This window comes from Cottoperca gobio, chromosome 3, assembly GCF_900634415.1.
Source record: "Cottoperca gobio chromosome 3, fCotGob3.1, whole genome shotgun sequence".
NCBI classification, from domain to species: Eukaryota; Metazoa; Chordata; class Actinopteri; order Perciformes; family Bovichtidae; genus Cottoperca; species Cottoperca gobio.
Window position 1 is genome coordinate 9,669,839 of NC_041357.1, and position 11,069 is coordinate 9,680,907.

At 40.9% G+C, this 11,069-nt stretch overlaps 1 protein-coding gene across 1 annotated transcript in view; it reads right to left on the bottom strand.

Moving 5' to 3' along the window:
• lrp4 (low density lipoprotein receptor-related protein 4) overlaps positions 1-8,312 on the bottom strand; it is an 88,996-nt gene extending 80,684 nt beyond the window's left edge. Inside the window, exon 1 of the mRNA XM_029425438.1 lies at positions 7,890-8,312. Within this exon, the coding sequence (XP_029281298.1) occupies positions 7,890-7,950 (61 nt within the window). The 5' untranslated portion in view covers positions 7,951-8,312. The remainder of the gene's footprint in view (positions 1-7,889) is intronic.
• Positions 8,313-11,069: the final 2,757 nt, after the last annotated feature.

The window sequence follows — 11,069 nt, forward strand, 5'->3', positions numbered from 1 at the left end:
GTGCCTCCTCCTGGTTTCAACAGCTTGAGGGACATCAGATACGTAGCAGGTGCTTCCCTGTAGTTGTAGAGTCTCAGAGGGAAAAGAGACACTGATACACCATGTACTCCTACTGTATGCAGGGTGATCTGAAAGTCACCCAGGTCTGTTTAGCTGTTTTTCTACTGAGCTAAGCTAGTACACGCTAACATCAGAGGATGATAGATGGACAGCAGCTTAACATGAGTTTTGGACAATAAGCAACTACAGGAAGACTACAGGAGTCACTTATTTTAAGGTTGCCAACAGTGTTAAAGCACAGACAGAATTTCAGGAAGTGTTACTGGATTGAACACCCACAAGTGTGTTTGGTGAGAAAGTGTCCAGGGTTAAGTGTGTGTGGGGTCTCAGTCAAATCATATCACTTTATAATCTTATCTGAAACTTCAGATGGAAGCTGCGGGTGTTTGTGTGTGTTCCTGAACATATGGCTGAACAGGCTGTTTGTGCATACAGGCATGTTGAGAGAGATGAGGGGCCTTCATTAAGGGAACCTTTTGGAGGTGAGCTATGAGACAGCTGCAGGCCCCCATCTGCAGGACCACCATTGGTGAACAGAGAGGGTGGGAAGGACGGTTAAAGATGGTAACCATAAGCAGCTTGGAATGGTTTAAAGTGCGTAGCACGAGAGGAGCAGAAATATGAAAAGGAAAGAAAGAAGAGAAGCAAAACAATCCCACATAAGAATAAAGGCAGCTCAGTGGCAAAAAATAAATAAATACAAATAAAATAAATACATACTTTAGGCCTTAAAAAGGTGGCTCTGCAAAGTTTGCAGCTTCCTCCGGAACTTTTAGTCAGCTCGGAATCACAGCAGTTACAATTGATGCCAATAGTGACCAAGAGCCACGGCAAAAAGCTAACTAATATATCCAAATATGCTGAAGGAGGAATGAGCAAGCCACAAACATATCGAAGCCTACATGCAGTGTTTAATACTCAAAACATAGATTTTCATTGAGAAAATTACTAATCGAAAGGAAGCGTGTGTGTGTGATGAATATTGTGGAGAGAAAAAACAGAGTCACAGCTCTGACATCAATTAACAGAAAAAGCCTCATCACCTCTCATCAATGAGGCTGCATAGCAGGTGGGCTGTTTGTGAGCTGTAGTAGAAAGCATGAAGACACGCACACACACACACACACACACGCACACGCACACACACACACACACACACACACACGACTTCAGTGTAGTGAATGAGGCCAGGGCCAGTTTGTAAAGCCTGTCTGTATCTGTCTCTGTAGTTATTTATATCCTGTAAGCAGCTGGGTGCTTTAGTTTTTAACAAACAATACTCAAACATTGAGCACATGTTGGGGACTATTTTCAGCAGCAGATTAATGTATATGTATATATTCGGTGCTTTGATGAGTATCTAGTGACGCGATGTGTATGGGATTAAGTCACTATATACTGCAGTGATCATGTTCATGGTTATGGAGCAACATTTCACCCAGTGCTGTGCAACGTTGTAGCTTGTTGATTGATGACCGTTTTTAGTAGTTTGGAGCTCTATGGCACAAAGGAAAAAGTTATCAGGCTTTGGTTACATAGGCAAATGATTAACTCATTGCTGGTTTTGCTCACGGCATTTGTTGGCAATAAGAAAGATATACATCACCATATTTTCAATGATCAGTTTTTTAAGAAATGATCATCCAACAGACAGATTTGAATGATTAATTGCCATCAAACCTTCAACTGGCCTTTCATTTCCAAGATTGATTGGATACCCCCTCCACAAAAAAGGACAAGGGGACAACTGTCCTGCACCGAAAAATTGTGACTGACAAAAACTGACAAAAGTCATCCCCAAACCATATGTTTGTGCGTGTGGCCCACTGTGCAGTGCAAGCCATTAGACACGCTGAAAATATGGTCCTGCATAAATTCTGTTGCCCTTCAGCAGACTGAACCCATACAGACACTGGCATCAGACAAATGTCTTCTCTTTGTCTGCAAAGAGGATCCCATGATCTCTAGGATACGAGACAATACACAAGAATAAAGTGGCTTATTTTTAATACATGGCTGAAACCACATTTGGGGAGGGGGAAATAGGCCTTTCATCACAAAACATCTGCCAAAGCCATAATCATTTCACACTGATGTCTTCACCCAAGTTTGGCGGAATATCATCAGCTCCCCATCAGATGCTTGTTGCCCGAAGTCACAGCTAGAGAAGAGTGAAGCCCCTGAAGAATTAAGTTACTAGGGATCTGTTCAAGTGTGTGTCCTTCAAAATGTCTTTGTGTCCCTGCCCCCCTCCCCTGGTTGTGCTCAGACAGCGAGTCTCCAGCCCTGCTTATCTTTCCGTCCTCTACAGCAGACCCCCCGCTGAGACAGAGAACCAGAGTTTATTACACTCTCCAATAATCTGCAACCCCCAAGGAACTCAGATTCATCCTATGTGGCCTAAAAAACGACGAAAGACCCTTTTGATACCAAACCTCTAAGGTGACGTGGCCTGCATTTCAAGTAACAACATTTTTGAAAGACAGTAGATAGTAAAAGTATCACAGAACACTTGTACAAATGTGTACCCTGTGGGCACATCGCTTGTGTTACCTGAAGTTTCAGAGAGAAACTTATTATCAAAAGGTGATAGGAATCTGTCTTTGGGAGTTTTTTGGATTCTAAGCAAGAAACAAGAAATGTTCATTTAACTGAAACCAACTATTTGTTAATAGGCTACATGTTTTAAACAAAATTGGGTTGATGGCGTTACCAGCTCCAGATGCGAATGGACTATTATGTAGCACATCTTCTCACATTCATCCATTCACACTCACACAACAATGGCCAATTACTCCGCCATTGGGGGCAATTTGGGGTTTAGTAACTTGCTCAAGGACACTTTGCCATGTGGACAGGTCGGAGGAGGTGGGCATCGAACCACCAAACCTACGATTAATTAAGACACACACTCTACAACCTGACCGGCAGACCCAATGCTTTGTTCTAAAATGATAAACGATTAAGTTGAAATGCTTCTTAATTTTTTGGGCTTCCTTTTGGTCAAAGACCAAGGACACCAAGGAGCTAAACTGCACATCAGGTCATTCAAATAAACAAACACACATAGGTGGCAATCTCTCATCATACTTGCAGTGTGTGAAAGTGGCAGCAAAAACTGCAACAGAATCAAAACCTTGACACAGATCCATTTCGGTTGTCACACCACCAAACATTGCTCTCCACACTGACGGCTGCTAGTGGTTGACTTTGTTGGTTTGTTTGCTTGCTTGCTTGTGTGCTCTCAAAGCACACATCTGTGACATATATTAGCGATGTGAACATAATTGAAATAGACCCCGGGGCTGTGGCATCATGTTCGGAAATCAGAAACGACCCCAAAGACGAGAGACCGCCCGGGGGTCTCTCGTAGTGGAGGCCGGTCTCGCAGGGTGAGAGCCAGGTGATTTATAGGGAGGTGGAGGAACATGAGGAGAGGAGTGGTGGGGGAGAAAAGGGGTCTGACATTTATCCACATGGGAATGTTGGGGGGGGGGGGGGGGGGTCTTCAAATCAAGTAATCACAGGTTACCTCCACAGCTACCTTGGAGGTGCAATTCAATCCCCTCAGCAGAGACACACAAAGCACAGTGGGGGTATCAGGTGGCCCAGTGTGCCTTCCCCTGGTGAAAGCCTGGCTGACACCAACCTAACCAGCTAGACCAGAAGAGGGCACACACACACACACACACACACACACACACACACACACACACACACACACACACACACACACACACACACACACACACACACACACACACACACACACACACACACACACACACACACACACACACACACACACACACACACACACACACACACACACACACACACACACACACACACACACACACACACACACACACACACACACACACACACACACACACACACACAAGCTTCAGTCTTAGATCCATTAATGAAACTTTCACCCTTGTCCTACCCCTGAAGCCCCTGAATAGCTTCAGAAAGTCACCAGAGTGGAAGGTGAATGTGCATATATGCCAAAACAATCAGACCCTGCCAGGAGCACATACAAAGGAGTCCCGTTTCATAGACCTTGAGCCACGACCATAACCTCGAAAACAACCGTTCTCTGTCGGAGAAAAGTATCGTCGCCTGCAGAGTGGAATCTGTACCAAAAACAACTTGTGGCAAGCAATCAATCCGTCTGTGGTATTGAGTTGTTCTGTAATATCAACATTGCAACACCATTAATACCAACACAATAACTCTGAGGACATTTAATCAAATGTGGTGATGGAGCTATTTTGCAAGACAAAGACATTATTTAACATTCTAATGCTTGCTGGGTCCGCAAAACCACGCCTGAAAAGGCCACTAATGAGAGTGTGTGCGAGTGTGTGTTAGTCCAGGATGAGGAGGGCAATGTCAGGGGACTAATCAATCCGATGAGGTGGTACAGACTGCAGGGAAGGGCACAAAGGCCGGCAGCATCTTGCACCCCCCCCCCCCCAGAGCTGGGCAGCAGCGCAAACACAAAATCCCAACCTCCCCCTTCCAACACACTTTCTCCTCACCTCTCTCCGTTCCTCGAACTCCCACTATACACTGGTCTTACAATTACCACTAGTGCTGAAATGATTATTCGATTAGACGACCAAAAGAAAAGTTGTTCAACAACATCACCAACAGATCCTGACACTTTTCATCTCACATTTGTATGGTTCAAAATGTGTCTCTACTATTGAGGAAACAATTCTTGAGTTTTGGTGCCGAAAACTAACCACAACAATACCTTTCTAACACCGTACCTTAATTAATACACACATTTTCTACCAAATGTTTTGTTTCATTAAACAAAATACATTTTCAATATTCCATACTTGTCTCTTGTGAAGAATTTTGTTTTATTACAAGATGCTCTGATATTTTTCCCTGAAGGATAATGTTTTATATCAAACGTGTGCTTCTTTTTTTTTTATGTTAGCAAAGGCGCTCTATATTTCTAGTGAGGTGACTCGCCTCAATATCCCTGTTACATTACAAAGCTGGAAACTCTTTTAGGTCTTTCATCAAGTAAAAAGGTCAATTACAAATGTCAAACATTCACCACTTTTAGCACTTCATATTTTTGTTGGACAAAATTGGACTATTTGAAAATGTAGCCTTGAGTTTTAATGATGTAAATAGTTGCAGCCCATCTCTTTCCCTTGTACTTTACTGTCACGAACCCCTTATTTTCTTCTTCTTTGTTTGGCTGCAGAAGCTAAAACCAAACAAGGAAGGAGATTTTGGACAGCTGCCCAGATTTCAGATTCATACACAGCACTGTCTGAGTTTAGCCCTGGCTCAGTTATTCAGGAAAAGAATAATCATGTAAATTGAATATTTCGTACCATCCCCAATCCCCTTTGGATTATGAATTCATCTGTCAATTATGCTTTACTGCAAGTACACATGTGATCTAACGTGCAGTGATGCCTTCAGTGGAACAACACCAAAAAGGTACAGACTTAACCTGTGAGTCCAATCAATAGTAGATTGGTAAATGAGGAGGGTTCAGTGGGGATCACAGGAGTGGGTTAGGGGTCGTCCTGTGTCCCAGACGACATCATTAAACCGTATAACACACTCCCCAACACGTCATTAAACCAACTCAGCCTATTACTGCAAGGCCAGTAGACTTAGTTGGGAAGGCATCTTGACCTCGAACACATGTTAGAGACTCTCTCTCTCTCACACACACACAAAGTAATAAATCCTAGCCCTGGGTCATCTACTGTCAGCTGGGACCAGCGGCTGGTCTTTATAATGCCATTCACAGTAACAGCTTAGAAACTATAGCCTGTACCACTTAAATCATCTTCCCATGGACCCATAATGCACAGAATACAATAGTCAAGAAAACAAACAGCTGATATGTCAGGGTTAGAGCGATAGATCACTTTGCCAATATAATAAACATTATAATTCTAAACCCACTGGAATTTCATTTTTGCTTTGAACATTTTATTAAGTTAATTACTTTTTCAAAGATATACATGTCTATATTGGTTTTCTCATGTATCCTGGAGTTTCCCCAACCACTGGATAGCTGTGGTATGAGATTCCGTCTTTAGGAGCTACTAGCTACTATAATAATGTCATTAGTGCGAGTCTGACTGTCAATGTCAGGCTAGGCCTAAATGCTATTTCAGAGGATTTTCCAACCCTGACAAAATTAAAAACCTTGGAGGGGAAAATGTTCTTCCAGGACTTTGTGGCTAATAATGATCAAAATTAAAGATCTTCAATTGAAAATGAAACACCATTTATCGTGCACTGGCCTTACAAAAACAGTATCAGTTGAGCTACATGTTGTTTGCCACAACGGAAAATGCCAACAGCAGACGCTCACAGACACCGATGTGTTTAAGACATGATACAGGCCCGCCAGACTTAATTGCTTTGTGACAGAACAAGTCCATTATCAAACGAGCATGGCCCCCCGCCCCAGATAAAGAGAGGAGGCGGAGGGAAATGTTGATAACTATATCTGAAAGGATGAAAGACCCAGCTATAATAGGATGTGGATCATTCAGGGGGGCTTTTGTTTTCAATTGGATATTGAATCTTATCTGGCTGACATTTTGGAGACAGTCTCCTGGTGACATTTAGAAGGCATCACAATTACAGCAACCTCCTTTTGAGGTCCAACCAGCCAATTACAGATAGAAATGTTGCTATCCTGTCGAGTAAGACGACACAGCACCCGTGTGTGTGTGTGTGTGTGTGTGTGTGTGTGTGTGTGTGTGTGTGTGTGTGTGTGTGTGTGTGTGTGTGTGTGTGTGTGTGCGCGCGTGCATGTGCGTGTGTGTGCATGAGGCTCAGCCTGCTGTGTGTGTGTGTGTGTGTGTATCTATGTATGTGTGTTTAGAAATAGCTTACGTAGGGTCTTTGCATTCCAGCGTCTGTTCTAACATGTTGTAAATACAAGGTGTTAGAGAAAACATAGGAAGGGGGTGGTGGAAATCACTCAGACCTATTACAAGTGCTGCTGGGGGCAGGATGTAGGTTATCATAGATAAACAACTCAGTACACCTGCAATCACAGCCGAGAGCAGCATGCTTGTTTTTCTTTTTTTAAACTGAATGACTGCATCCACCAACATCTCTGTCATATCCCAAGGACACAGTTTTGGTTTAAGTCAATGGGTCATTTGCATAACAGTATGTATACATAACTTTCTACCAGCATATAAACCATGCAAGAGCACAGAATTCATTACATATTGTCGTGTGTACATGTATTAGCTTTTAGGCATCTACAACAAGCCATAACTTAAAACAGCATTCTAACTGATTTAAGATTTGGGGTTTTAATGTCCTCATCAGCCGTGGCTGACGGCAATTTGCCTGAAGGTGGAGATCTGACAGGTCAGCATACATGTGCATACACCACTCATATTGTGGAGCAAACAACTAAACCTGCATGTGACGTCAAAGAAATTAAAGCTACATAATATCAACAAAAATCAATAAAATACTGCAGCAAACCTTTAAAAAAAAAATCGAGCTATTGCTTCAACACTTTGACAAGCATGTTATCAAACAAGATTTTTAAAAAAAAACACACATTTTCCACTACAGTTTCTATTTTAACCACCTAAATTGCGCTCTCTAATAAGGGGAAACTTGGCTGCTGTGTTTCTGTCTATGTGCGAGTCGAACCAATTCACAGAGCTGATAAGAACGGAATAAAACAAAAATACTATTCACACCGGCGGTGCAAAAAAATACCTCCGTTCACTTCTTCCAAAACACTCTCACCTGCAGTTTTAACTCCACTTTGCAGCGTTTTTAAACGGACATGTTCTTACCTGGACTCTGGCTGAGCAGCAAAGTTATCAAGGAGCCCCACAGCACCGCGGCCAGCTGCATCTTGCACCCCGCTTTTCTCTTGCTTCTCCGGGCTTCCCTTTCCCTTTCCTCTCTTCTTCTTCTTCTTCTACTTCTTCTTCTTCTTCTTCGTCGTCTTCTTCTTTTTCTTCTTTCTTCTTTTCTTCTTCTCAGTTAAATATCAACGGGCTTCTGTTGCAAGTAGACGCTCCGGCTTCCCCGCTAACCTCATACCATGACTGACTTTTTAGCCCTTTTTCTTTCCCCGACTTCCTCCGCCTCCTACTCTTGTGTGTGATAACGCGACAAAACCGGGATTAAAAAGTTAACTCTGAGGGGAACAGCCTGGCTATGGTCTCCAACATGTTGTGCTCTAGTTCCTGACGCTGTAGCTACCAAAGGGAGCTGTGGGCTGTACCAAATGCAAGCTGAGGGGGAGCTAAATGTGTCTATCGCGGTATATTTAAGATAACTTGAGTATAAATAAGATGAAATGATACATCTTAATCACACAACATCTTACAAAATAAAAAATAAACATTGAATATCTTAATTGTTTTAGTTTTTTGATGTTGGATGTTTCCTCTTTCCACTCCCCACTTCCCTATCCCGCAAGAAATTGGCTCGTCCAAAATCTCTGCTCTCGTTGTCATTTCTTAAATTATAATGCCTTTTTAGAAGAGGCTGGTGGTCAGCTAATCAAAGGATAAATTCAGACAGCATCTGGAGGCATGAGTAAATTGTTGGTGCTTATACCCACAGCGCGGAAAAAATGTATTTTGCCCCTCTCATTCTGCTTTTCTTTCTTACACAAAGTGGGTTGCAGGAGAGAAGAAGAGGGGGGAAAACTTCTCTGTTGTCTCTTAAATCAATGGAGGCAAATGACAGAGTAGTGGTTTCTACAGTGGGGTGTAATGGCCATGAGATGAGGTCATTACACAGCCATTATTCAGTACCACAGATTTACATAAGGTTACTGGGGGGATATTATGGTTTATATTAAAATGTAATTAAGTCCAAAAAGATCACTGTGGAAACATAATTGCTGTTACACCAGGATTACAAGATGTTCTAATAGGATGATATAGTTACACCACACGTTTATACATGCCATTTAGGCCAAAAAGTCACTATAAAGTCATTCATTACTGTGAAACACATTGCAAAATCCTATAGGAATATTTAAGTGATTGCATCAGACATAAAACAACTGTTAAGTACAATAAAATCACTTCGCATTGACTAATTAAGACTGGAGACACACTACAAGCTCCCATGAGAACATTATGTTGACACCAGGAGCTTAAAAAATTGAATTATATCATAAACAATCACTATGATTTCACTGTAAGCACTGTAAGCATACACTAAGTAAGTACTGTACACCAAAACGTCCTATAAGAGTGATAGCATGAGTGCAGTGAGATCCCATCAACCACACTTTAAGGCCTTCCAGAGCTCACCAAAACAAATTTTCATCAGTTTCATACAGCCAATAATAAAGCCATAGATAATAAACAATGAACTTGAACAAAATACTATCACACTAGCAGCATAATATAAAGTTTAACACATATTGAACCATATCCAGATAAGATAACATCTTCACATATGTAATAGACTGTCTTAAAAATATATATGTTTTAATTAAACAAGAAAATTAAATAATCTCTTCTTCCTCAAAGTTTTTCAGTTCGTTTTCTGTAATAAAAAAACCCACACTGAATATAACATTTTCAAGTCTAATTCAAGCCACCTTTATATGTGGCCCCAGATTTGATACATAACAGATTTGTGGCATTGCTGACTCAGAACTTATTGGACAATTTGTGTGACTTTTGTGTCAGTTCAACCTGACATTCATTATGTTTCTGCACTTGTGCCTGAGTGTAGAGAGTGTTGTTGGCGGAGGTAGCAAGAAAAGGATAATTAGCTGTGACGGCAATGTTTCGGGTGTAAAGAGAGAATGAGATGTTTTGCGGTGAAGCTTCAGTGTGGGTGCAAAGGAGAATGTGACTTCACTGTCAATGCAAAGTTCAGGGTCTTAAGGCTATAGGTCTCGGAAAGCTTACCTCCAACCAAACAAAACCACTCTCATGGCTTTTTTTCAGCATGCAGGTCAGCTGAGTCATGATATCTTGGTTGTCTACACAGTCGAAAACATAAACATCTGATTTCACAAATCACAAGTGGAGCACTACAGCCTGCAAAGTGACTGTTTGTTTAACATTATCTATATTGATGTGTTGTTTTCTGTGCTGCTAATTGGCAACTATTGAACCATAGAAATGATAGACATAGTAATGGCTGTACGCTATGATACAGGATATTTTATGGTATTACATTTGAAGGTTTGCTGTGATAATTGCATTTGAAAATGTTTTTTATTATGGTATTGTTATAGTGAACTGATATTTTTATAATAATATGATATACTTTTAAACATACCATCTAATTCTCTGTCCTTTATTACTGAATATGTAGCATGTGCACCGCTCTACAGTCTACATATATTTATGTCTCTCCTCTTTCCCTTGAAAGGAGGCTTTAGACCCCACTTTCTAATTATAAGGAAGCTTCAGTTAGGATGTGAGCTCCTCCGTCTCTAAACAGGACATCATAATTCAGCACACGCCTCCCCTCCACTCTCCTGTGGAGCATCCATCAGAGTATTACATTTCATTCCAATAAAAGTGTTCTGCGCTGTCACTTATTCATGATTTGATAAAGAGCATTTTAATAAACAATGCTTTGGACAAAGAACTGTACTGAAAAATCATAAAGACACTTAACAATTTGCAGATTTATTATCAATGTTTTTATTCAGTATACCTTCAGATTCCTGCATGTAAGATCCCATAAGCGGAATGATATACAGTATATATACAGTATATATGAGAGGCATAAATACTTTTAATAAAATAACACATTATAATCTTCTTTTAGGAAAACTGTAATGGCATTATTGACAAGGGCATGATTAAAATCCTTAAAATCTAAGACCCTAAATTATTAGAATATTTAATGAATAGGAAATAAAAAGGGAAAATATCTTAAAGTTACAATACTTCATTTTTAAGTCTTGCCTGATTTTGCAACTGCATTCACTAAAGACAACTGAAAATGTGGTTTAATAATACAAATTTAACTTCTGAATCACA